The sequence below is a fragment of the Monodelphis domestica genome, chromosome 5 (assembly GCF_027887165.1).
Source record: "Monodelphis domestica isolate mMonDom1 chromosome 5, mMonDom1.pri, whole genome shotgun sequence".
Taxonomy (NCBI): domain Eukaryota; kingdom Metazoa; phylum Chordata; class Mammalia; order Didelphimorphia; family Didelphidae; genus Monodelphis; species Monodelphis domestica.
The window spans coordinates 76,987,163-77,014,925 of record NC_077231.1 but is presented as its reverse complement, the minus strand read 5'-3'; the positions used below and the strand labels follow the sequence as shown (position 1 = coordinate 77,014,925).

The window sequence follows — 27,763 nt, the reverse complement described above, 5'->3', positions numbered from 1 at the left end:
CTCCTATGACCAATAGATGGTCCCTTTCCATGACACCAAGCACTGTCTGTATTTTTGTCCTGGATTATTATTTACATCTTCAAGTAGTCTCTCTGGCTGTATCATGGCTGGACTGAGAATCAGGCACCTCTAAGAAGTCACTTTGCTTGTAACCTTGAGCAAATTATTTCCCATCTATAGACTTTAACTTCCTCATTTGGAAAGTAGGTTGACCTAGATGAGCTTAAAAGTCACCCCCAGTAATCAATCTATGATCCTGTTAGTGCAATGGCTGATCCCCTCACCTCTCCTTGACTTAAAGTTCCTTAAGGGTAGGGGCTTTATCCAATTCGCTTTTGTATGCCCCCATGCTGCCTAAAACAATGCCTTCTGTGAACATGGTAGACATTCAGTATTGATGGAATTGAATTGAGAGTCATTTTCAACTCTCTTCTCCTAATAGATTTCCCATTTTTCTTTCCCAAAAGTAATCTAATTGTTCTACTGGGTTTACATAAAATTTACCCTTAATAGAAAAATTAATATATTTCAATTTTTCCTCAAATAATTCGCTTAGTGATATCATTACCATAGAATAAGACAAATTGATCAAACTTTCTTAAAAAGCTTTTCTGTTTTATCACAACACATTACATTTATAAATGACATTTGAACCAAAATTTAAACAAGTTTTTTAGATGGTCATTTAAAACGCTTTGATCCCCAGAGTTCTCTCAACATTCCTGGATTGTTAATTTCTCAAAGTACAGCATTTTCCCATTCATTGGAAGCAGGTTAATCAGCCACATTCTTGACACGGCACTCATTGCAAATTTACGACAATAAAATATATGGGCAAAAGCATATCATTATGTAAAACTTGTCAGAATAAAATATTTTATTTCTAAATTGAGTGCTTTATCATGCCTCGTATGAGCCCATGCATATACCCTGTAGGCAGTTAATCAATATTAATCTAAGACTATGAATATTTACCCAACTAAGAGAGATATGGCCAAGATTTCTGAATAATTTAAAATCAGACATAATGAATAAATTTATTGTTCTTATTCCCATGGTGACAAAGTAAAAAATAAAAAACTGGAAATAAACTTAAGATTTATGATGTGGAAAATCTTCATGGATGGCAAGGGATAAGGCTTTCCATGAAGCGAGATTAGTAAAATACAAACAAAAAATCCTAATAAAATTTTCCTTCCTTATTCTATACCACTTCTCCACTTCAAATTTCCATCTTGTTCACCCCTTTTATCATTTTAAAAATAAGCATTTGGGGGATTATTGTTGCAACATGCATGGAATCTAGGTCTTAGCTATAGAACTAAGCAAGGATCCTGCAGCCTTGCTTCTAGAGGTCAATGCTATAACTACTGTGAATCTTAAAAACTACTCAGTCTGGGGGCAGCTGGGTAGCTCAGTGGATTGAGAGTCAGGCCTAGAGACGGAAGGCTTAGGTTCAAATCTGGTCTCAGACACTTCCCAGCTGTGTGACCTTGGGCAAGTCACTTGACCCCCATTGCCTAGCCCTTACCACTCTTCTGCCTTGGAGCCAATACACAGTATTGACTCTAAGATGGAAGGTAAGGGTTAAAAAAAAAAAACTACTCAGACTGTACTTCAGAAGATTTGATTTTAGCTATTTCCTTATTGTAACAATGGAGATACTTGGTCTAACAAGAATCGGGAATGTATTGGGAACTTTTAAAATTACTCCACCCTGATTAGACATTCTTTAGGGGAAGATAAAGTTGTAAACTCCTGATTGAACAATAAAAGTCCCTAACTCATACCTTATAGTGAAGCTAGAACCTTAAGATAGGTCTATTTTTAAATCTAATACAAAAAGGTGTTAAATACCTGTAAAGGTTAAATTAATCACAAAAAGGTTAAGTAACTTACAAAAGGCAAGCTTAACAAAGAGGTGTGAAGTACTCAGAAGATATAATCTAAACAGAGAAAGTGAGAACCAAAGAAGGTGAGAACTAAGAATGGGCAGTCCTAGAAAAAAGTGTCTACTGTGATAGGTAGATGTGAAAATTTAGGGGAGGTGACATAAGAGAAAATTCTCTTTAAAGGGGGCTAAGGAACAGTTCAGAAGGCAGTTCAGAGTTCAGAATTGAGTTAGATTCTGAACTGAGTTCAGGAAATTGAGTTGAGTGGAGGACTGGAACCCAGCTTGGAGACAGTCTCATGGTGAGGAATAAGACTGACTCCTCTTTCCCTTAGGCTCAGGGAGGCCACTTTGGCCAAGGCCTTTAACTACTGCTTGATTCAGCCTGAGCCAGAGCAGTTTAGATTAATTCTCTCTCTCTCTCTCTCTCTCTTCTTCCCTTAATTCCTTCATTTATATTAATTAAAATCTCCATAAATCCTCAGCTGACTTGGGTATTTTTCATATTTGGGAATTTCCCATGGCAACCACTTATTTAGATTTTAAGTCAATGCACTAAAAATAATCCTAACACTACCTTAGAATTTGTACGCCAACTCTCAGATTTTCAGAAATCTTAATTTTTGCATCATCCTCTTGTCTCCTCAAATATATAATCAAGCATTTCTGGCAACAAATCTTACAAATAGAAAAAGAAAAGGCTTCTGTCTATATATAGTTGGACGGGCTTTTCCTTGAGATTTGATCCTCATTTTGTTTGTAGGTCATTTCATTTCTCTTGCTCTCAGTGTCTATCTGCAAGGTGGTAAGCTGAGATGATTCAATTCTAGGTGCCATAGATGAAGGAAGGAATAAATAAATGGAGGAGAATCAGAAAGAATGACCTTGAGATTAGACTTAAGAGGATCTGTTGAAGGAACTAAGGATATTTAGCTTGAAAAACAGAAGATTCAGAAGGACCATGGGAGCTGTCTTCAAGTAGGGAGGGATTTTCATATGGAAAAGGAATTAAGACTTTTGTTTGGCCCAGGAGCCATGGATGATAGTTTCAATGAGGCAAATTTACCCTTAATGTCAGGAAAAGTAGCCTAATAGTTAGAACAGTCCAGAAGTAGGATGAGTTGACTCCAGTAGTGGAGGGTTCTCCAATTTGGGCAATCATTAAACAAGTAGGTAGGAGGGTAGGCTTGGCTTATAAAAGGCCTGAGCTCAAAAGCTGCTTCAGACACTAACTGGCTATATGATCCCAAACAAGTCTCTTATCTTCTCTTGACTTCAGTTTCCTCACCTGTAAGATGATGGGAATAAAGCTGCCGGCCTCTTTAGGTTTCCTTTGCAGATCTAAATCTATGACTTCGATCATGCCAGAAATTGTAGAGTGGATATCCCTTTTAGGTATTGGTTAGATTGAATAGATACTTTCCATCTCTCAGACTCTGTGATTTAATTCCCAGAATCTATCTGAAAACAAATTGTTAAATCTTCCCATATTCGAATGTTGGGCACTTCTAGTCAAAGAATATTTACCAGGACCCTATTATGTTTGCTCCATGGTCCTCCCCAACAATGATTATTTAATCTCAAGTGAATAATATCCAACTATTCACCATCAATTGATTGCTATTTAAAGTGACTTATTTGGGGGTTCCACGGCAGGAGATACTGAACACTTACTAGATGAGGCTGCCCTCTGGTGGTTCAACTGACATTGTTTTTAAGAATGAAAGGCAGCAAAAGAACTGATGGGAGACAAAACGCAGACCAAAACATCCTGTATTTCATTTTCTTTTTGTTGTTATTGTTGTTGTTTGAGATCCCTTCCACTAAATGACTGATGTGAAAAACTGTTTCACATACTTGCATATGCAAAACCTACATCAGATGTTCACCATCTTGGGGAGAGTAGTGAGGTGGGAGGTTAGAGTGGGAAGGAAATCTTATGTGTAATTGAGAAAAAATAAATATTATTTTATAAAGGAATGAAAGGCAGTGCCTTAATAATTTTCAACTCATCTTGTAATTCTCCTTCAAAGAGAAACCATGTTAGTCTGTGCCCACCATGGTTTACTTGTGGTCTATTCCGATAATTTCAGAGCCAAAAAAGAAATCAGATTTTCAAGTATGCATAGTAACTGTGTTTGACGAAATCACACAAATAATTCATTTTTTTCTACAGGGATTTCCAAGTTTACACAGGAGTTTACAAGTCTGGGCAACTATTAGTCCCATATGCTAAGGTGAAAGAAACCAAAGAAATTGTGACTTACTTGGGTCTTCCTCCTAGATTTCAAATGACTCAGGTCTTTTTGTTTTGGGGGGCAGCTGGGTAGCTCAGCGGATGGAGAGCCAGGTCCAGAGACAGGAGGTCCTGAGTTCAAATCTGATCTCAGACACTTTCTAGCTGGGTGACCCTGGGCAAGTCACTTGACCCCCATTGCCTAGCTCTTACCACTCTTCTGCCTTGGAACCAATACACAGTATTGATTCTAAGATGGAAGGTAAGGGTTAAAAAATTTTTGTTTTGGAAACTGGAAAAATCACTAGCTTTCTCCTTTGGTTTAAAATAGATATAGATATATTTGTTGACCTCATAGGAAAAAAATCAACCAACTATTTTTTTAAAGAAATTTATTTTCCCAATTACATTTGATAATTTTCAACATGTTTTCCGAAATTCCAAATTGTTTCCCTCCCTTTCTTCCCTCCCTCTCGCCTAGAGATGGTAAGCAATTTGACCTGGGTTATAACTGGATTATCATGCAAAATACACTTCCACATTGGTCACTGTTCTAAGATAATATTCATATAAAACCTACATCCAAAAATAAAACAAACTAAACTGAAAAATCATATGCTTTGATTTGCATTCTGATTGCAACAGTTATTTTTCTGGAGGTGGAGAGCATTCTTTGGCATAATTCCTTCAGAATTGTCCTTCATCATTGTATTGCTGAGAGTAGCTGTCTTTCACTGTTCGTCATCATACAATATTGCTGTTTCTGTGTGCAATGTTCCTCTGGTTCTGCCTATTTCACTCTGCATCAGTTCGTGTAGATCTTTCCAGCTTTTTCTGAAATCATCCTGTTCACCATTCCTTATACATAAGTATTCCATCACCCACGTATACCACAATTTGTTCAGCCATTCTCCAATTGATATCAGGACATCCCTTCAATTTCCAATTCTTTGCCACCACAAAAAGCACAACTATAAATATTTTTGTACAAGTAGATAATTTCCTCTTTTTTATGATACCTCTGAGATATAGACCTAGTGGTGGTATTACAGGATCAAAGGGTATACACAGTTTTATTACCAATTATTTTTTGAGTTTTACTGGTAACCAACTACAGCAGCACATCATTTCCTTTGTTCTCCAAACACTCTTCCTGACTTTAACTCACCAAATATTTATTAACTGTTGGGATGTACAAGCCTACCAATGGCTACCGCTCTCTTACTAAAACCAATTAAAGTACTGTTGCAATAGTTACTGCTCCCATCTAGTTCTAAATATACCTGCCACAAGAGAAAGGAGCAGAACCAGGAGAACATTGTACACAGAGACTGATACACTGTGGTATCAAATTTTCCAAATTAAAAAAATAAACTTTTTGTGTTAGTTTTTTTTTTAAGTCTTCAAAGACTATAAATATGGAAATGTTGGGGGCAGCTGGGTGGCTCTGTGGTTTGAGAGCCAGGCCTAGAGATAGGAAGTCCTAGGTTCAAATCCAGCCTCAGCTACTTCCTACCTATGTGACCCTGGGCAAGTCACTTAATCCCCATTGCCTAGCCCTTACCATTCTTCTGCCTTGGAGCCAATACACAATATTGATTCTAAGATGGAAGTTAAGGGTTTAAAAATATATGTATATAGAAATATTCTGTCTCTTTGAAAGATTGGTTATCTTCCCAACAGAAATGCTGGAAGGAGTATATGTGAACAGACTCTTCCTGACCAGTGAAGACAAATGGGGATGTAATTTTACATTTTCATAAAAAAGGCAGTGAAAACAGTTATGCTCTAACCATAGAGTTACAGACAACACAATGATTCTCTATACATTCCCTTAAGCCGGCAAAATTCTATGATGGAAGGGAGCGTGGGGAACCATAACTTCAGTTATGTAACAAGTTAAATCCCTTTCTAGGAAAAAAAAAAAACTATTTCAGCCGTTACCTTTTTCTTTAGAGGAAAGCAAACAATCACCTTTTCAGTACTTAAATGAATAGGAAAATTGATTTGTGACTTTCCTGCTCCACATTATGAGTTATTTTCAAAGGCAAGATAAAGATCTTTTGATAAAAGACAGCCATTCACCATTTATGAATTCTTTTTCTCCATCTTTAAACCATTACCATGATAGGTCTGAGTTTTGTTATCTTTTAAAATGCAACAGAACTTGGCAGGAGGGAATTAACTAAGCTTTTTTGTCATCTCAATATAACAATCAGATATCTTTAAATAAGAATGCCAAGTCAGGACATTATTTGATATAACAAAAATATAATTTTACTGCTTACCAATGCAGCAGGGAGGAGAGAAAGAGAAGGAGGGAGAGAATTTGAGACTCAAAATTCTTTTTAAAATGTTGGAAACTTTTTATATAAAAGTGATTTAAAATGTATATATCGAATCATAAATCTAGGGGGGAAATTATTAAAATTTCACCATATAACATCAGGAAATATTCCTTATTTCATTTCTTCAAGTAACAAAATAAACAAAAGATGACATTTTCCCTTTGACCATAAATGATGCCAATATATCTCAAAATCATCTCTCTTTCGGAGGATTGAGTTTCCTTCGCCGTTGATGATACCTTGAAAAGAAGAAAAAATATCCTGGTAAAGAAAGATGTGATATTTTGGATTAGCTATCCAAATAAATTCAGATTTATTTGCTGGGACACAGTCTCTTTTCTACATACATAGATACATGTGTATATATACATACGTGGATATTTCTGTGTATGTCTGTATATAATCTTTGTGAAGAGTGAATCAAACTTTGCCTATCAATCAGCAACTTTTAAATTAATCAATCAAAAACTTAAGTACCCCTACTTAACACTAAGTAGTAAGAGAATTTGCAAATCACCTGCTAAAGAAAGTAACAAATCCAGAGGCCATTGCCCTGCCCCTGGGCAGCACTAGGTAAATTGAAAGACTGTGGTTTGTTCCTATAAAGTGGAGGAAGGGGCAGGAAGTGACATGGAAAAAGGACTATAAAAAGTCCTGAGCTTCCTTCCCAGGGAACTTCTTGGCTTTTTGGACTTCGTCTTGTGACTTGGTTTTTGGACTTCCTCTTGGGAGATTCTGCATCGGTCAGCTGGACTGAAGGAGACTATTTCCCTGAATCCTGTGTTGGCTTGCAGGGTAAGTAGCTGGACTACCTTTCCTGGCTTCTGGAGAGATTGGTTCTTCCTTTCCTGGAGGTGGCTGCATTGGTGGAACCCTTGCTGAAGACACCACCGGGTCCTCTGGCTGAAGATTACCAAGCCCAGCTGGGGCTGAGCCGGACACCAGAGCAACACTTAGATAGGCTAGACATTTCTCTATCCTCTTCTTTCATTTCTCCACTTTCACTCTTTCCACCTCTTCGTAAATAAAGATACTAAAAGTCATTTTTGACTTAAGCTAGAATATTTTCAAATTGGTAACCATAATATTACTTTAGAACTTTTATATTAGTATAAAAACCTAAAATTTTAAAATTCTTATAACATATATTTGTCTATATACATACAGGCATATACATGAATAAAACTTAATGAGATGTATATATCATTGTATCCAGCTAATAAATGTGCTTTCTACCCAAGTCAGTATATAAACTGTTTCTATCATAAGATAGGAAATTTGGGCAAATGCACTACCTTCTTTTGGGTCACTGAGACTGTAAAAGGCCTCTTTCACATGATGCTACCTCCTTAAGGTGCCAAAGGAGGACACTTTGCCCCTACTGTGTGGTCAGTCCATTTCATCTGTAAGAGAGGAAATCAGATCCAGCATGACCAACAGATGAGCTAGGAGGATTCAAAATCAGTTACTTCACTTCTTCTTAGGAGCCCTCCTAGAGTGGAGGGTTGGAGAAGAAGCCTCTGAGACAGAGACCTTCTCTGGACAGTGATTACCTTCCAGTGAACACCAAATTCCTCTGGTTCCAACAGAAGGCAATAAAAGTAGATTTGGGACTTGTAGAAAGCCATCTACTAAAAGAAGATCCTCTGTATCCCCAAAAAACTCTCCTTGAACTTTACCTTACAACTAGATTAGATCAGGAGGAAGGACAACCCCTACAACTGACCAAAAGAGGGTCAGGCAAACAGCCTGAACCCTCAGGATTTGGGGGGGAGGTCAGTTGTTAGTTCATAGGGATTCCCATTTCCCACTTTCCTCATCCAACAACCCCATTCTCCCTGCCTTGTGTGTCCCCTAGAATAAAGTAACCTTTTTAGATCAAGTCTGCTTCCTAGCATCATTGAAGGGGGCTGAGGCTTCAGGGGGAATCTTACCTTTCTCCCCAAGGAGAATCAGCTCCAAACCAAACTGTATAGTGACTCAGGTCTAAAGGGAGAAAATGGGCAGGAGAATTATTCTGCTCTCCTATAACAACCAAGATTAAGAGGGGAGGCATCAGGTTTATTCTATAGGACCTTCTCCTTCAGTCCTTAACCTCCATAGTCAATCTAATCTCTGAGGAGACATATTCTGCTCCTCTAGAAGACAGTTTGTGCTACATTCCCCAAGGGGAGGAGAGGGAAGGATCAATCTCTTCTCTTTCTCCATTTCTCTAGCTCCTTCACACCTCTCTCTCTAGTTTCCCAGTGAGAGTTTGAGGGGCTCTATCTTGCTCCTATATTACACTTTGCAGCTTACATTTCCCTGACATTTTGTGCTCCTCTTCTTCCAACTCTCTCAATAAGTATATGATGCAGACTACTCAGGGCTCCATGTAGCGGCCTCTTCACTGCCTTTTGGAAGATATTCATTTCCAGTTCTTTGGAGTTACTGTGTTCTGTCTTGTAGCCATACAAGAGCACTGGTCTTTGTGTCCCAAAGAAACTTGGGGTTACTGAAGGAGTTCTGCACCTTCCTAAAGACAATCCAGCTGGTTCTCTTCTTCCTCCTCCTGAATTCCGGGCCCAGCTTGTTAGCTATTTGTACAATCTGTCCCAAATATATACATTGAAGGACAAGCTCTATAGCTTGTCCAATAAACTGAATATAAGCTGAACCACAGTCATTTACAACCACTTGGTCTTCCCTCTCAAAGTCTCCTGAGGGGTTACAGATCTCTTCCACAATGCTCAACCATGTTCCTGTTCCAAGGTCTGATGCAAATAGAATGATGTCATCTGAAAACAGGAGCATTTGGAAGATCCCGCTATCCACAGAAAATCCCTTTTCAACTTGGACTCGATGTTGGACCTCCTCTACCACAAAGCCAAACACTTTGAAAAAGTACGTATCTCTATCTTGTACTTCACATGATGTTTTTGACCAAAGGAATCAATGAGGAAGGTTATTTCTGTTGTGCTTTTTTTTTAAACCTTTACTTTCTTAGAATCAAGACAAAGACAGGAGAGTAAGGGCTAGGCTACTGGGGTTGAGTGACTTGCCCAGGGTCACATGGCTAGGAAGAATCTGAGGCCAGATATGACTTCAGCTCCTCTTGATTCCAGGCCTGGTTCTCTATTCAGTGAGCCACCTAACTGTCCATGTTGGGCTATCTTTCAAGTAGTTCTGAATGGTTTTGATATATGGATGAAGGCACCTTATTGGAAGAGAATCTTGACTACCAAAACAATTGCCTTTCCATAACAGATGAACAGTTAGCAATTACAGACTTGTTTTCCTGACATCTTTCAGGCCACTGTCCAAGGTAAAGGTGGTCCATGTGTGTCTTTGCTATGATACACCATTTCCTTTGAGGAACATCTATTCCAGAAAACTCACTGACCCTCCTAATGGCCCTCCCTTACCAGGGTTGCCCTCAATGAAATGAGAAATTTGGAAGGCAGGCAGATAGGAGTATAGCTGCTGCTGGGGTCACAGTCATCTTTTTTTTTCAAATTAGTAAGACTAAAGGGTTTTTTCACCTTTCATTACTTGTAAGCTAGCCCTCAATGATTTTGTCATTTCCTCTCTACTAAGTCCTGCCACAGCCCAGCTGCTTCTCCTGTCTCTCTTTCTGGCTCCTCTACAAGCACACTAAGCTGTGAAGTTAAATCCCAACTGTGGTCACTCTTTTGTCCTCCTAAGTGAAAATGAGTTGTTATTAAAGTCTTTTCCATTTTTCTTGACCATCAGGGTGACTTTGCTTAGTGGGATTTCTTGAGGGTTTTTTTTTTAAACTTGGTATTATCCTTCATTGCTTTTCTCTGCTTTTAGGCAATACCACTCATCATCTTCCATCAGTCGCCTTTGTAAGATTTTACAATCAAATGTATAAGTTAAATTGGTCTTGCTTTTGGCCACCATTTCTCTCTGCTCGGTGAGTAAGTCAAGTGACTGCAATCTGGATTTCTTTTCAGGGTCTTTCTGATTTCCTTATGGTGGCAAACTGGTTTACACTGGTAAAATTTGGCATTTTTTATCATCCATTACCCAGTACTGATTTTAGTTATTCAGGCCCGAGTTGTTTCAAGCGTATGGCATATTGTTTTCTTCTTCTTCTTCTTCTAGAGTATTACTCATTTTGATCTTTGTTCTGACAAGTCAGTGTTCTGAATGTAAAGATAGTCAAGTTAACAAGGATTGAAGTACAAAGGTCTTATTGAGGAAGCTTGGGAAAGCCAGGAGTGTATCCAGGAGAGGAGTGAATGCATGGCTAGCCTGGGCCTGCTCCTTCAAAGGAAGGTTCTGGAAGGAACCAGCCAATCAAAGGAGGAATCTGTCAGGTTGAGGGAGGGAAGGACCTTCCAATATGGGAAGTCTAGGAGTTGTGAGCTTCCAAGATGAAGAGGTTTTTGAAGCATTGTAGAGAAAGACCTGGGGGGGGGGGGGGGGGGGAGAACACTTCAGGGAGGAAGGGGCACCTGAGCTGGGCCTTGAAGGAAGACAAGGCTTCTGAGAGACAAGGAAGTACCACACTCTAGGCCTGGAGGATGTCTTGGACCAAGAGATGGATTGTCAAGAATAGGGTTCCTGGCACATGAGAAGAACAGTGGGGACTCAGGGTGCAATCCCTGTAGCTCAGGGACAATACAGCATTCACTCAGTCACTCGCTGCCCCACAAGCGAGGCACGTAGGGTAACAGTCTAAGTAACTATGCATTACTAACATACTAGTGACACACTGTGGACAACACACAACATAGCAGGCTCACACAATCCTTAGAAAACAGGGGCGAGCATCACTAGAACTCCACGCAAACACGCGGCAGGGGGTTAAGCAACACCAAAAGGCAAAACAAAAAACCTGTGGTCAAGGGAATGATGACATGGAAACAGGTACACACAGACAGTGAAATGGAAGATTTTGTTTCTAGACTTAGGCTATCACTACACCCAGTCAAAGTAAATCTCTTAAGGCCTTGGAGTAAGTCTGGCTGGACATTAAAGAATCTAATCAAGAAGGTTTTATGCTGCAAATGGGGAGGGAAAACAACTGTTAAATAGGATACTGTATTACAGAGGAAAACAAACATAACATGGGAAAAAAGAGGGAGTGAAGAGCAGGGTAATTAACAGGAGAAAAAAACTAGGAAAGAGTCAGAAACAGTACTTGGGCCTCATCTAGTGACAAATGCTCAGAGCCTGGGATGGAAACTCAAGTGAAGAGGCGGCTGCAACAGGCTGAGCCAGGGAAGGCTGGGACTGGGACAAAGGGCCTGGCTATGTCCATGTGAAAGGAAGGAAAGGAAACAAACATGAATTGAGATGATGAAGAACTAACAAGCCAGATCTCATCCAGACTGGAGGAGAACAGGAAGGCCATGATTCCATGACAGGCTTTGGCTTCTAAGAAAGGCAAGCTGGTAGACTAAGCCATGTAAAAAGAGATCTGAAAGGGAGAAACCTCTAAAAGGAAAGGCAGAAGTCATCTCTGCCAGCACTTCTCAAGTGCTAAAACAGTGGGAATTCAAAGACAAAAACAATGTGGTTCCTGCCCTCCAGGAGCTCATACTCTGAGGGGACACAAAGCATGGATACAAATAAGCACAAAAACAACTGATAAAGGGGCAGCTGGGTAGCTCAGGGGATTGAAAGCCAGGCCCAGAGATGGGAGGTCCTGGGTTCAAATCTGACCTCAGACACTTCCCAGCTATGTGACCCTGGGCAAGTCACTTAACCCCCATTACCTAGCCCTCAGGGACAATACAGCATTCATTCAGTCACTTCTGTCTTGGAACCAATACAAGTATTGATTCCAAGACTGAAGGTAAGGGTTTAAAAAAAAAAAACTGAATAGGGAGGTCACCTTCAAACTGGGATAACCAAGGAAGGCTCACCCGAAAACAGGATGCCTTAGCTGAACTTTTGAATAAGACAAGTGTAGAAGGAGCAATATTCCTCAGTTCAGCCCATACAGGCCAGACTACTTTCCTTTAAGAATTTTGAAACTATATATAGAGATGGCTAGGTGGCTCAGTAGATAAAAAGTCAGGCCTGGAAACAACTGGTCCTGGGTTCAAATCTGATCTCAGACACTTCTCAACTGTGTGACCCTGGGCAAGTCATTTAACCCTATTTGCCTAGCCTTTACTGTTTTTTTTTTCTGCCTGAGAACCGATACTCTCGGTATCAATTCTAAGACAGAAGGTACGAGGTTTTTTTTAATAAAAAGATTTTAGCTGTCTCTAAGACCTAACTGGCCAAGAAGACTGAAGCTTAAACCTTTGCCAAAGCATTAGCATCCTGATGGCCTAAATACAAAAGCCAGTCCACAAGAAGTCAGAAATTCTTACAGAACACTGGCCAGGCCCACACAGAAGCAGAGAAAACTGCTTCAATGGAATCAATGCTGTAGCCTTGCTGAGCATCCTTGCCAAGCTATAACTTAATAAACTTGCTTTTGCTAATTGTTAAACTGTTCTAAAACATTGGTCCAAAAATCAAATAGAAAGGGATCCTTGCAGGCTACATATTAACTTCGAAAACCTCAAGTTAGCATTCTCTCGGTTGCACTGTATTTTTATTATTTTGTTAAACATTTCCCAATTACATCTTAATCCAGGTTCAGGCAACACTAGTGCTTTGTGGGCTCTTGTAGCCTGGCCTCAAATTTGACATTTCTCACCTACAATTATCTCATTTTATTCCAATTCTAACCCTGAATGACCAGGGCAGCCTAAATCCGGACAGTTCACATCAAGGAACATTTCAGGAGGCTGAGAGAAGTGGGCAGTGCATGTGGGCACAGCCAGTGTCTTGTGATGACATGGAGGCAAGAGATGGACCATCAAGTTCTTGGAACAGCTTGTAGAGTGATGTGGCCAGAGCACAAGTTTATGAAGGGCAGTGTTATCAAATAAGGCTCAGAGGTGGGAGGTGTAAGGATGATGTTAGAAAATAAATATTGTTTTATTAGTTTAGGGATAAGAAGTGGCTGCTTGAGAAAGAACTCGAGTTTGAAGCAGAGCTGAGAGGGCGTGTTAATTTCAGATGTGACAGTTATTTTGTGACACAGGTTTTCTGTGTCAATTACTCTCTCTGGCAGTTGGCAGATACTCTCAGAGACTCTCTCAGGGCTGGAGGAGGGAACATCTTTGCCTCTCTCTGTCTGAGGGAAAGATCTGAAGGAGCTCAGTGTTTTCCTTTCCCAACTTAGAAAACACTAGTGACTATCTATTGGGGTTTTATAGATTGTTTAACTCTGAGAAGACCAAAGAAAAACCTGATCTTTGGTTTGGACTCTGAGTCCTAACTGGATTCTTGTTGAGACTCAACCAGCCAGCCTTTGCTATTTTATGATTTGAAGGCAAAGTTAAGATTTATAAAGATAATAGTGGTAGTTTTTATTTAGATAGTATAAATTTGGGTTAGTCAGATCAAGGAGGATTAGTGTAGCCTGTGAAACACAGAAGCGGTTCCTTGCAGAACCTGGGAGTTTATTTGGGTGGATTTAGAATCCCTTAGAATTAGAAACCCTTTATTTATCCTTATATTTTTCAATAAATACTTTATTTTATAATAAGAGTCTCTTTAGTGTCCTTGTGCCTGGCGCTGAAGGGAAGTTCATATTTGAGCTTCACTTCATCACTGAAGATACTTTTGATTACCACTATCAAAAGTATTCGAACAATTTGAACCTGATTGGCAAGTTAAACAGTTTTGAAAAGTTTTGAACCTATATTGGAACAGTTTTTCCATCTAAATATTTTATTTTATAACTCGCCATTTTATTTTTAGTGGGAGTCTCAAGATGTCAAGCTAAAGAGTTCATAGAAAATGACAGAAAGAGGAAAGATGGCACAGACAACATGAGTGTGTAATCAATCAACAGGTATTTCCAGAGATGAGCCCAAGTTTCACCAGGACCCGGGATACAGAAGCAGAAAACTAGGCTCAGATCTGCCTGAAGAATCCCCAATCATCGGAAAGTATCAAGGGAAAAGGGTCTTTTTAGGAATTTTTCAGAGAAACTTGCCAAAAATTTAAAAGATGAAAGCCAGTCATGGCCAGGACCTCTAAAGCAAGGCCAGATGGGGTACCAAGAAGCAATGTCATCAAATTCATGTAGAAGCAAGCATGAGGCCAATTAAGAAACTATCTCTATGATCCTAACATGGAAAGTCTTGTTTTCTGCATCTATCCAATTCCTTCAATTTCTTGATGTATTTTTGAAAAATTCTTAAAGTTAGTAGATGCATGATAATGAATCAATTCTCTTTTCATCCCTGATTACTCCAAGTTCAAAGCTCACTGTCTACAAGTTTCCCAAAACTAAACACCATCTCACCCTCACTGTATGAATCACTAGGAAAAGGAAAAAGTACTAAATGAATATCTCACAGAATTTTTTTTTTTAAAGAATACTAGGTTCAGCTAAGTGGCTCAGTGAATAGAGAACCAGATCTAGAAATGGGAGGTCCTGGGTTCAAATCTGATCTCAGACACGTCTTAACTATGAAACCTTGGAAAAGTCACTTAACCCCCATTGCCTAGTCCTTACTTCTCTTCTGCCTTGGAGCCAACACACAGTATTGATTCTAAGACAGAAGGTAAAGGTTTGTTTTTTAAAAATATAATACTCATATTCAACTTTAAGGATTCTTTTTTGATTTTCTTCACAAGCAAGCAAGATTCTATTATAAAATTAAGTAAAGGGTTATTTTGACAATTGGCTTCAGTCATCAGGTCTATATTAGTACTTAAAAGGCAATGTGTTGAATACTGAGATCATCCCTAATCTCCTAAAGTTCATCCCAAAATCACCAAGGCTAGGAGTAGTGTTCCACTCAAAAATCAGCATCAGAGTTGGTGAGATTTATGTCTTCTCTTTCTCTCCATAACTCCTCATTTTCCCTCATTTATAAGCCAAATCTTGCCATTTCTTCCTCCACAACATCCTTCTCATTCATCCTCTTTTTTCCATCCTCATGGTCAACACCCTGATTCACAACTTCACTACTTCCTCCAGGGATTTGGTAATGTCCTCTTTACTGTGAAATTATTGATTACTGTATTGATTAAAAATTAAAAAGTTTGAGCAATCAATGAAATAAATTCCTATGGCTTAGATTTAGAACAGTCTTGTATATAGGTAGAAAAATTTATTGGGACTTGGAAAGAGACTCTGCACACAACTGAGACCAAAACTGCCTCTTGAAAAAGATAAAGCATTTGGATGGGGGCAGCTAGATAGCACCGTGGTTAGAGCTGCAGGCCTGGAGTCAGGAGAACCTGAGTTCAAATTTGGCCACTTCCCAACCCTGGGCAAGTCATTTAGCTCCAACTGCCTAGGCCTTGCCTCTCTTCTGTATTGGAACTGATACTAGAACAGGAGGTAAGGGTTTTTTTAAAAAGATGAATCCACCTGGTCAGGAGATGTTTTTCCTAGCACTGAGTTTCTCTGCTATACAAGGTCATTAGATTGGGGCTTCTCCAGAAGATGTTCAACTCGGCATTTTCCCTGTTACCTTGGATTCTGGAGACCCTCTTTTGCAGCTCCTTGTAATGATGAACCAATCAGAATCTTAGTTTAGTTGGTACCAGAAAACCTTCTGTAATGAACTTATGTACCCACGCTATATAAAAGGTTGCTCGGACTGTAAGGTGTGTCTCTGGACACTGAGGGGCCACTGACCTCTATTACTGGTAATTGCTAGCCTTGACGATAAGCAGCTTAAGCTCAGTCTTTCTTGCTTGGTTTATCTTCAGTGAAGAGTTTTATGGCAACATTAACAGCTTCCCTGCCTCACCTCATCCCCTCTAATTCATCCTCCAAATAGCTGCCAGTGATCTTCCTGAAGGCATGGGTCTGACTGTGTCATTCCGCTACTCAGTAAGTTCCAGAAATTCCCTGTGTTCCTCTAGGATCAAATACAAACTCCTCTGTTTGGCATTTAAAGACCTTCACAATATGGACCCAACCAACCTTTCCCGTCTCATTATAAATGATTCTTCTTCTCACACTCGACAGGGTAGGAAAACTACCTTCTGGTTGCTCTTCACACAAGATACTCCATCACAGGCCATTCCCCAACCATGTATGCCATCCCATCTCCATCTCCAGGAATCCCTGGTTTTCTCTGAAGGTCAGCTTGAGCACCATCTTCTACATGAAGCTTCTCCCATTCCCCCAGCAGCCACTGCCTTTACCTCCAACCTCCTGCCCCCAAAATGGCCTTTTTAAAAACCCTCCCCTTCTGTCTCAGTATCAATTCTAAGACAGAAGAGCAGGAAGGACAAGGAAATTAGGATCAACTGACTTGCCCAAGGTCCCACAGCTAGGAAGTGCTGGAGACCAGAATTGAACCCAGACCATGTAGACCCCAGGCTAGGCCGTCTATCCACTGAACCACCTAGCAGCCCCTTAAAAAATGACTGACTGATTTGGAATACACATATACATGTTGTCATCCCCATGTAGAATGCAAGCAACCTGAAGTCAGGGCCTATTTCATTTGTATGTCCCACAGCACAAGGCATGGTGCCTGGCACACATTACGCCCTTAAATGCACGGTGATTGTTATATTTCAGTAGAAAGGGACTGCCTCAAATTTGTCAAATGAGAGAACATAACATTAGAAAAATAATTTTTTAGTTTGTAAAAGGTAAGAGCAATAAATATTGAGCATCATTCTTCAGTTCATCTAGAATTATATGGGAGGACTGAGTTTTGCTTTGTTTTTTAAAGAAGATACTTACTGTCCACGTGGATACCAGCGGTGCTTAGTAGTGAAGAACAGTTTGCTAAGCTCTTCTATCATGGGTCCTTGCTCAGTAGTATTTCCACAGGCTTTTAATCTGGATTTCAGCATTTGATCATGTGTTTCTTCTTGGTTATCCACAGGATCTGGTCGAATTATAGGCTACAAAATATGAGTTCACCATATCAAAATATGAGCAACTCCGGCCTCAGACACTATCTAGCTGTGTGACTCTGGACAAGTCATTTTACCCTGTTTGCCTCAGTTTCCTCATCTGTAAAATGAGCTGGAGAAGGCAATGGCAAACCAGGCCACTATCTTTGCCAAGAAAAGTCCAAATGGGGTGACAAAGAGTCTGACATAATTGAAAATGACTGAACAACCACAAATATCAATAAACTTCAATGCTTTTAACTACCAGACCACAGTGGGCGGAGCTTAGAACCAGCACCTGTGTTCAAAAGTGGCCACTTCCTATGTGGATGACCCTGAGCGAGTCATTTAGCTCCAACTGTCTAAGCCTTGTCTTCCAAGACCATTGGTTCTAGGGCAGAAGAATATTAAGGGATAGGCAATGGAGGTTAAGGGACTTGCCCAGGGTCACAAAGCTCGGAAGTGTCTGAGGCCAGATTTGATCCCAGGACCTCCTGTCTCTGGGCCTGGCTCTTAATGCATGGAACCACCAGTTGCCTCCAGACTAACTTCTGAAGTCTTGGAATCAATACTGTGTATTGGTTCCAAGGCAGAAGAGTGGTAAGGGCTAGGCAGTGGTGGTTAAGTGACTTGCCCAGAGTCACACAGCTGGGAAGTGTCTGAGGTCACATTTGAACCTAGGCCTGACTCTCAATCCACTGGGCTACCCAGCTGCCCCAGGTAAGGGTGAATGAAGGAAGGAAGGGAGGGAGGGAGGAAGGGAGGAAGGAAGGGAAGAAGGGAGGAAGGGAGGAAGGAAGGGAAGAAGGAAGGGAGGGAGGAAGGAAGGGAAGGAGGAAGGAGGAAGGAAGGAAGGAAGGAAGGAAGGAAGGAAGGAAGGAAGGAAGGAAGGAAGGAAGGAAGGAAGGAAGGAAGGAAGGAAGGAAGGAAGGAAGGAAGGAAGGAAGGAAGGAAGGAAGGAAGGAAGGAAGGAACTCTCATCCCTCACCCACAACTTTCTTTTTTTAAGTTAAAAAAATTTTTTATCCCTTACCTTCCTTCATAGAATCATTACTGTATATTGGTTCCAAAGCAGAAGAGTGGTAAGGACTAGGCAATGAGGGTTAAGTGACTTGCCCAGGGTCACACAGCTAGGAGGTGTCTGAGGCCAGATTTGGACCCAGGACCACTGTTACCAGAAAGGAGTGGGGGCAGCTGGGTTGCTCAGGCCCAGAGATAAGTCGTTACTCCTTTCTTTGAGCACAGTGAGATATGATTTATGGGGATTCAAAGAATAAGAAACATAAAGGGGGCAGCTGGGTAGCTCAGTAGATTGAGAGCCAGGCCTAGAGATGGGAGGTCCTGGGTTCAAATCTGGCCTCAGACACTTCCCAGCTGTGTGACTCTGGGCAAGTCACTTGACCCCCATTGCCTAGCCCTTACCACTCTTCTGCCTTGGAACCAATACAAAGTATTGATTCTATGATGGAAGGTGAGGGTTTAAAAAAAAAAAAGAAAAGAAACATAGACATACTTTGGTATGCTCATAAGGAATGTCCACAGCAGGATGGTAACAGATTATCGTTCTGCCATCTGATGATAAAGCAAGTTCCACCTTGCTATAAGAGAAAAGTATTTTATTGTATAGAGAGCACAATGGATTTTTGTTACAAAATTAAAAGTAATTCACTTAAAATTACTTGATGAGGAAAAAAATGCTAACTGAGCAGTTACCCAACCTGGCCCATGTTGCCATGCCGACTAGCTTAGCTAGGCAACCACAGTGAGATATAAACTGTTCTGCAACCTGTGTGCATTTTCCTCTGTTTATATTTGAAATGTTTACATTTCTAGCTTGTACTAAGAAAAGAAAGCCAATGCGTAGTAGCCATGGTACAAACTTCCTTTATTTGTCCCAGGCCTACTGCCAACAATTTTCAAGGGAAGGGGTCACCTCTCATTCCAGTCACCTGTCACTGGGCAGAAAAGCCTTTGCTCACCTTCTCCACACCCTCCTTCATAATTCTGTGGACTCTGTCTCCCTTTCACAGGTAGGGTGAGGGGTCCTTATTTTGCAGTATATTTATATTCTCCAAGAGAAGCCTCTCCATCCCTTTGATCGTTCCAGCTACCCTTCCCTGGCCTTGCTCTAGCCTCATTCTCTAGTGCCCAGAAATGCACATGCTATTCTCCATACAAAATCACTTGATTCCTGTTCAGATGGAAAATGAATGGTCAATATCTTTCTCCTGTCTTCACAGTTCTTTGGAGAGCAGCTTCCAGGCCTCTGGACTTATCAAAAAGTGTTCTAAAACAGTGCAGTTTTTAGGCACCAAAGTCATGTCCTTGGATGCCTGAACCACTGCTTCAAAGGCTCTGATTCCAATCACAGAAGAAATCAGTGTGGCTAAGAAAATTAAGGGCTAGAAAAAAATTCTCTTAGGCAACTGAAGACTAGAAAAATGGGCTCTGTTCTGAGAGTGTTTTACCATCATTTCGACATGGAAATATACTAATAACATAATACTAATAACATAAACATTAATTCTGGCAAAAAATGTTTACTGAACTGAATTGAATTAAATAGCTTTTGATTTAGGAGAGTTCCACACTTCCAAAAGGCTCCTGAATAGTGAAAGAGAATTAAATTTGGAGTCAGAGGAATGTCTAACAGACCAGTGTGAGCCTGGCAAGTTAGTTGCTCTCTCCATCCCCTTTTTCCCATCTGTGAAAAACAGAGATTTGACTAGATGACAGTTAAGGTTCCCCTTTCCAGGACCAAGTATATTATTCTCAAATGTGCAAAAAAAAAACAGAAGAAAATGAGTTTTTAAAAATTATTTCCAATTCAGATTGTTTAGTTCAGAGTATAGTTAGTATTCCTACTAAAAACAGTTGCAAAGGTAACCATTTTTATTCAAATTTATTCAAATAAAAGGCTTAATACAGAGACTATGTATTTTATAGTTTCTACCCACTAAGTAATTATTAACTGTTCAAAAATAAATAACAGTTTGAATAGTTATTTTTACCTACTAGACACAAACACTTTTGAGAAAACTGAGAGATTAATTTTTCCCCAAAGCTACAACACTGTTGCAAAAAGAATAAAGAGGATTTCTGGCAGTATAATTATGTTTTGCAATAAAGTAGGCATTCAACAAAATACAATGGCAATAATTTCTTATTAACAAATGCTTGTAAACATATGCTTGTCCAAAAACCGCCATAATAGTTCTTGAAAAGAAAAATAATCAGCAAAAGAAAGCAGAAGACACCAGAGATTATAACTGAGGCACAAAAAAGAAATTAGAGTACTGTTCCTGTTGCATTTGGATTATAATACATACCAATTGTAGTCATCTGGAAGAGGTGAATATGTTGATTTATGACAAACACAACCTAGAGGAGATCCTTCTGGAAAGACCCCAAACAAGGAAGATCAAATTAGTCAGTGGCAGTGTGTGTTCCCGCTATACATCCATTTAAACTTTACACTGAATGGACCAATGACATCAAGGCTGGGGGTGGCTCCTGGTACTTATCCACACTACTACATCTAAGCCCATCCTCTCATCCTCTAAAGCTTCCTCATGTCCTCCCATCAGTCCTCCAAAGGGGGTTGGCCACCCAACATGCTAGAGATTTTAATGCTTTGTCATTCCATGGATACCAATCAACCCCTGCCCCAAGGTTAACCCCAAAAGAGTTTATCCCTTATTCTCAAAGCCAGACTTTAAAAGTTTGTTTTCTTCATGTAGACCCAATCAAAAACGCTTCTTTCCAAAGCACACTCCCATATTACCTACTTAACAACACAATTCGGACTATGGGTTGTTTTTTTTTTAATTTTTGAAAAAGCTTTTTTAGAAAAGTTCATCTTTGATATAAAATGAAAACTAGAAAATACAGTAAGTCAGCTTAAATTTCAAAAATTTGCTCAAGTTAATTAATTCTCAACTAGAGAGAATAATAGTAATGAGAGCAAAGTGAAAGACTAATTCCTGTGGGGGTCAATTTAGTAGCTAGAGTACTTCTCTAGCATCTAGTTACATCTTCTATATCATAGTATATGTACATGCATAGAGAATGTTCTTGCATCATTCATTATATGTACGTTATCTCCCTAACTATGTTGTAACATTATTTTTTAAAACCTTACCTTCTATCTTAGTATCAGTTTTAAGATAGAAGAGGGGCAATGGCTAGGCAATTGGGGCTAAGTGACTTGCCCAGGGTCACACAGCTAGGAAGTGTATAAGGCCACATTTGAACCCAGGTCCTCCCATCTCTAGGCCTGGCAGCTGGCCCCGGTTGTAAACTTCTTAAAAACAAAGACCATGTCCAAGGCCTATGCTTTCATTTCCCCAAGGCACCTTGCACAGAAGACACTTAACAAATACTGTGGGATAAAGAGGGGCACCCTCACTGAAGAGGTCCTACTAAGCCACCTCCACCTTTCAAAGTCTGGCAGCGCCAGCTGTCCCTGGGCAGCACAGAGGGTTCACAGAGGAGCCAGGAAGAGAGCAAAGACAGAAGGTCTTAATCCTGTGTTTGCTGACCCACGTTTGGGGATGAGATCACTCCTGAGCCTTTAAGACCTATAGGGACATAGTTAAAGTAAAATACACTGGGTCAGAAAAATGACTTACTCTGCAGCATAATGTGCCGGTGGAAGGTGGCTGCATGTGCCAGCACAGTTCTGTAGAAGGCTGACTGCATGGCCGCCAAGGCCATGTCAGACAATGCAGGGAGCGCAGGGTGGACACAGTATCTGGAAAGAAACTGCTTTTTTTAAAGGTTTTTCCAAGATATGCTCTTCTCCTTTATCACTGCTAAGAAAAAGAAAAAAATAGCAGGATACATAAATTTAAAATTAGGGCAGCCCCTATCTTTTGGGCCAGCCCAAGCTGGCCTTTCCTCTGTCTCATCACCCCCCCTCCTGTTTCTGCACCCCTCCCCATGCCGGGAATGGCCTCCCTTCTAGCCTCCATCTCAAAAACCCACTCCTATTTGGCTGATACATGAACTTATGTGTGCATGTGCATCTCCCCTGAAAAACGTCAGCTTTTCAAGAACAGGAAGGCTTTCTTCTTCTCTCTGTACTGCCAATGCTTGTCCCTGAGGAAGCACCTAAAGAAGGAAGCACGTAAGGCTTGCTGAATGACTAACTAATGAAAAGAGGAAGCCCAGAGTTCACAGGACCCCACAGCTGCCTTCGATGATCTTTGTGGGCACAAAGCATCACTGAGGGGGAAGAGTATTCCAATACAAGACCAGAAGTTCTATGACTCGGGCAACAGCATTCCAGGAATCAGGCATCCCAGGGTCACTGGTTTCTAACTTTTCCAAGGGTGAAGACCCTTCCTATCACCTGGCCCCACACACAATAAGAGGGACTGTCTTGGCATTCAATGATTGAGAAAGTGTATCGTGGTAAAGAATTAGTTTCCATTCAGCACACATTGGACCAGCAACTTCACTAGTACAAGGAACACCCCAGAGATGAAATTCCCTCTCCCAAAGCAGGCAGACACTTGCTCTGCAACATAAGAGTCACAAAGAGCTGCCCAGAGGGCAGCTGGGTGGTTCAGTGGATAGGGAGCCAGGCCTAGAGATGGGAAGTCCTAGGTTCAAATCTGGCCTCAGGTACTTCCTAGCTGTATAACCCTGGGCGTTGTCTAATCCTTACTTCTCTTCTGCCTTGGAACCAATACACAGTACTGCTGCTAAGACAGAAGGGTTTAAAAAAAAAAAGGCTGCCTCAAGGGCAGCTAGGTAGCACAGTGGATAGTGTACCAGACCTGGATCTGGGACAACCTGGGTTCAAATCTGACCTCAAGCACTTCTTAGCTATGTGATCCTGGGCAAGTCTCTTAACCCTGTTTGCCTCAGTTTCCTCAACTATAAAATGAGCTGGAGAAGGGAATGGTAAACTGTTCTAGTGGCTTTGCCAAGAAAACCCAATGAAGTCACAAAGTCAGATACAACTGAACAACAAATTCCTAGATCCAAAGTCAGTCAGTCAATTCCTTCAATACCTACTATGTGCCATACACTAGGGATACAAAGAAAGGCAAGATAGTGCCTGCCCTCAGAGAGCTCACAATCTACTAGTCAACTCCCTACCTGCTCTACTGCAATGCCTCTCCTAAATTAAATAATACATTTAAGTAAAGTTGAATTTTTTATTATTATTATTTTATTATACTGTATCCAAATTCTTGAAAATGCTCAATTGGCATGTCTAAATCATTATTGCTGCATCATGTTGTAGTAAAAAGAGTACGGCTCTGCAGTCAAAGAAAGGAAGCTCAAATCCTAACCCCGACATATTGTTGATCACTAGGTGTGATCCTGGGCAAGTCACTCACTACACCTCTAACTAAGCCCCACTTTCTTCATGGGTCAAAGAGGCTCAACTTCACCTTCTCAGATTGTCTGGACAGTCAGATGAGGGCACTGCAAACCCTAAGAATACTAGATCAATGTGTGTTATTAATGGATTTTATATTAATATTTAATTAATTTAATTAAAATTTAATAATAGCATTAAAGAATTCTTTCCTTGAAGTAACTCTCCTCTAGGTGAGATTCACTGATCAAGAGCTGCCCTTCATCTGACAGATGAGGAAACTGAGGCCCAGAGAGATAAAGGGATTTGTCTCCTCATTACTCTCATAACTAGAATGCACCCTCTCCTTTCCCTAGTTTCGTTGCAAGTTCATCTCAAAGGCCAAGTCCCAAATCGGGCCACCTACAAGTGCATATCATGACCTCCCAGCTGCTAGAGCAATCCCCAACAGGGAAAAAAATCTTGTGTTAATTTTGTATTTATTTATGGATTGGCACATTGTCTCACCTGAGAGAATATAAGCTCAGAGTCTCTGAGGCCAGGGACTATTTCATTAAAAGCTGAGGATACAAATACAAAACATGTCACAATTTCTATGCCAATGAAATCACATGTCTAATCAAAATCAATATCTAATCGCTCTCACATATAAATAAAATCTCAGCCTCTGCCTCTTCCAATGATTTAATGATTTATATAACATAAAGCTACTTTCTCCTGCTCCACATTAATTGTAAATATGCAGACATACAAAGTTTATATATCTATATCAACTTATATTGATATGGTTCAGACAGACAGAAAGATGAGTAGATAATAAGTAGACAGATTTGATAGGTATGTAGATAGATTGATGGATGAATGGTTAGCTAAATAGACATGAATGATTGATAGAAAGGTAAGTAAATAGATGACAGAGAGATACACTGGCAGACAGATATAGGTAGAGAGATGGATAGATAGATAGGTGGATAAACAGATATGATCTGTAAGTAGAGGATATGATAAATAAGCATATAGATGATAGGTAAGTAGATGGATATAATAGGTAAGTAGACAGGCAGATGTTAAGAGAGATATGATAGGTACGGAGATAAAATGAGATAACAGGTAAGTAAACAAATATGTGCAGATGGTTTGAAGAAGAGAGATAAAGATATTAGGTAGGCAGATGGATGGAGAGATTGTGTGTGGAGAGAGAGAGAAGATACACTTTCAGGCTGGTAAAACACTTTACACAATCTCATTTGAACATTACAACAATATCTCTAGGTGATGCTAATATTAACAGCCACCATGCTCAGTTCAGTGACTTTCCCAAGGTCACACTAGTCGGTCTCTGTTGAGAGGGCACTGGCTTTGCTGAGGTTCTGGGCACATATCTCATCTTTGATGGTCCAATTCACTGTAAGCTCCTATTTGTATCCCCAACACTTACCACCATGCATAGCACTGAGTTGGCGCTTAATCAATTGGGATGTCAGGAAGCCCTGGGTTCGGATCTTACCTTCCTTCGCCCTTCACCAGCTAGGAGGCCCTGCCCTGGGTCCTATGTGAGGCTTTACAAACGGTAACATTGACAGCACCTATCTCCGGAGTGGCGATAGCACTAACTGTGTGGCTCTGGGCAAGTCAATGAACCGCTGTGCCTTAGTTTCTTCACCTGTAAAATGGGTAGACTAACAGCCCCTCCTGGATAGGAATTTTTAGAAGCTACTCTAAGAGAACATTGGTAAAGCCCTTTGCTACTACTATTATTGTTGCTGTTGCTATTGTTACTCTACCTCAGCAGCCCCACGAAGAAAGTCTCCGTTACCTCCAAGGACACGACCAGTAAATCCCGGTCTTCTTAGGACCAGCGCCACTTTCCCCCACGGCTCCAAATGCACCTGCGCAAAAGCCACTTCCTGTCTCCGTGACGTCACTCCGTTTTCATGCCCCTGGCGCGGGGCGCACTGGGAAACGTAGTCTGGCCGCAGAAAACGCTCTTAAGGGTGTTTGAATGTACGAAGTGTTGAAATCCTGCCTCTAGAGTCTGACCTTTAGCCGAGCCAGAATCCATTCTATTACGTTATAGGGAGAGGTATAGGTGGACTATTGGAGAGAGAACGGGATTTGTAGGCTTGAGTTCAATTCCTGCTCCGAAATTTACAACGTCTGTGACCTTGGGCCGATTGCCTAACTAACCTCTTTGCCTAGAAGAAGACTAGGTGGCCCCATGGATGGAGCTGACCCTGGAGTCTGGAAAATCCGAGTTCAACTGGGACCTCGGACATTTCCTAGCAGTGTGACTGAGCGAGTCACTTAGCGCCTGTTTGCCATAATCCATTGGAGAAGGAAATGGCCAACCACGCCAGTGTCTTTGCCAAGAAAACTCCCTGGACAGTTCTGGTGTGCTGTGGTCCCCAGGGTTACTGAGGAGGAGACAGACACAGCTGAACAACATTAGCAACCAAAAACTTTATTCCGAGAAGGGGCCTCCAGCCTTCACCAGACTGCTGAAAGAATCTCTAGACACAGAAAAGGCTCCGAATCTCCTGCCCTGTATCATAATAATCTAGTGTGTGTCTTCTCCCCACTACCACCTCCTCCCCTCCCCGCACCCCTTCCCCCCACCAATAAATCTACCAGTAACCTCCCTTGCAAGCCGTGGTACAAGGAGCTCAGTACTTTCACCCCCTCTTGTATTCCCTGTAATCTTATACCCATTGATCCCAGTTCTGATCCCCAAGGTCAAGCAAAAAAAGGCAGAGCCTTCTTTTATCTCACATCTCTTCAAATAATTAATAGCAGCCATCTCTCCCTTTAAGCACAGTCTTGTCCAAATGAAACCTCTAACATTTATATTTATATATATATATATATATATATATATATATATATATATATATATATATGAAGAGAAAGAGAAGGAACACTGACAACCTAGGGCATGGTCAGGGCAACTGGGATAGAAACGTGCTCTACATGATAGATAGATAGATAGATAGATAGATAGATAGATAGATAGATAGATAGATAGATAGATAGATAGATAGATAGATAGATAGACGAATAGACAGATATGGAGACAGACAGATTGATGGATATATAGACAGACAGAAAGGGGAGAGAGAGAGAGAGAGAGAGAGAGAGAGAGAGAGAGAGAGAGAGAGAGAGAGAGAGAGAGAGAGATCGTACCCAGTTGGATGGGACTCCAGCCCATGGACATGTTATTTAAAGTTATAGAATGAGGGCAGGAGGAGCTAGAGTTTTGTACTTAAATCAAGCCCTATTGAGATTTGTATTGTGTTTAGTGCACTGCCTTGCCCTTCTTTTCAAATACTGTAGATCAAAGCAAGTGACTATGGGGAACTGTTGTGATATAGGCACTAATTTCTTATTCCCCCAATAAATCACTGCATTGGTCTCACTTTATAAATTGGTTATTTAATAAAAACATCTGTAAAAATAATATGTGTAATGTAAATAAATAATATAAATGTAAAAATATATATAATGTAGAGCAGTTTTCTATCCCAATTGCCCTGGCCATGCCCTAAGTTGTCAGTGCCCCTTCTCTAAATTGGGGCTCCCTGAGCTGTGTCCAGTACCCCAGCTATGGTCTGAACAGAACAGAGCCCCAAAGTACCATCTCCTCCCTCACTTGAGACACAAGGCTTCTCATAATATAGCTGAGATTGCATCAGCTTTTTTGGTCTATACCTCACACTACTGATTCACATTGAGCTGGCAACTTGGGAAAATCCTTTTCCTATAAATTGCTTTCTGGCCATGCTTCCCACATCCTGTATGTGTGCAATTGACTTTTTTTTTTAATTCAAGTGCAGTTTATTTCTCCTACATATTTGTCACCTTCTTCTAATAGTTCCAAGTGGTTGGAATATTTTAGAGTTCCAGTTCTGTCTTCCAATAGAATAGGCTTCCCTCAGAGAGTCATTTCATATTAAACATGCTCTGTATTTTTATCTCTCTATCATTGATAAGGGGACAGCTAGGTGGTGCTGTGGATAGAGTACTGATCAGGAAGATCAAATTCAAATCTGGCCTCAAATATTTGC

General features: G+C 40.5%; 1 protein-coding gene across 1 annotated transcript; it reads right to left on the bottom strand.

The window, feature by feature from the left end:
* Window positions 1–594: 594 nt before the first annotated feature.
* On the bottom strand, window positions 595–25,616 carry MRPL42 (mitochondrial ribosomal protein L42). Its single transcript, XM_056798649.1, has 6 exons — window positions 25,519–25,616; window positions 22,000–22,121; window positions 20,698–20,764; window positions 18,882–18,966; window positions 17,214–17,377; window positions 595–6,714 (listed from the first exon to the last, which is right to left on the bottom strand). The coding sequence occupies exons 2-6, from the start codon at window positions 22,082–22,084 to the stop codon at window positions 6,669–6,671; spliced, it is 447 nt and encodes a 148-aa protein (XP_056654627.1). The 5' UTR covers window positions 22,085–22,121; window positions 25,519–25,616; the 3' UTR covers window positions 595–6,668.
* Between the last annotated feature and the right edge of the window lie 2,147 nt (window positions 25,617–27,763).

Bases quoted from the DNA above. Each gene is read 5' to 3' on its own strand.
- MRPL42 (XM_056798649.1), bottom strand. From the start codon at position 22,084: ATGGCCTTGGCGGCCATGCAGTCAGCCTTCTACAGAACTGTGCTGGCA. The intron at 20,765-21,999 runs GTAAGTCATTTT...GGGTCTTTCCAG, and splicing joins CCGGCACATTATGCTGCAGA to AAGGATCTCCTCTAGGTTGT. The intron at 17,378-18,881 runs GTATGTCTATGT...CATATTTTGTAG, and splicing joins TTCCTTATGAGCATACCAAA to CCTATAATTCGACCAGATCC.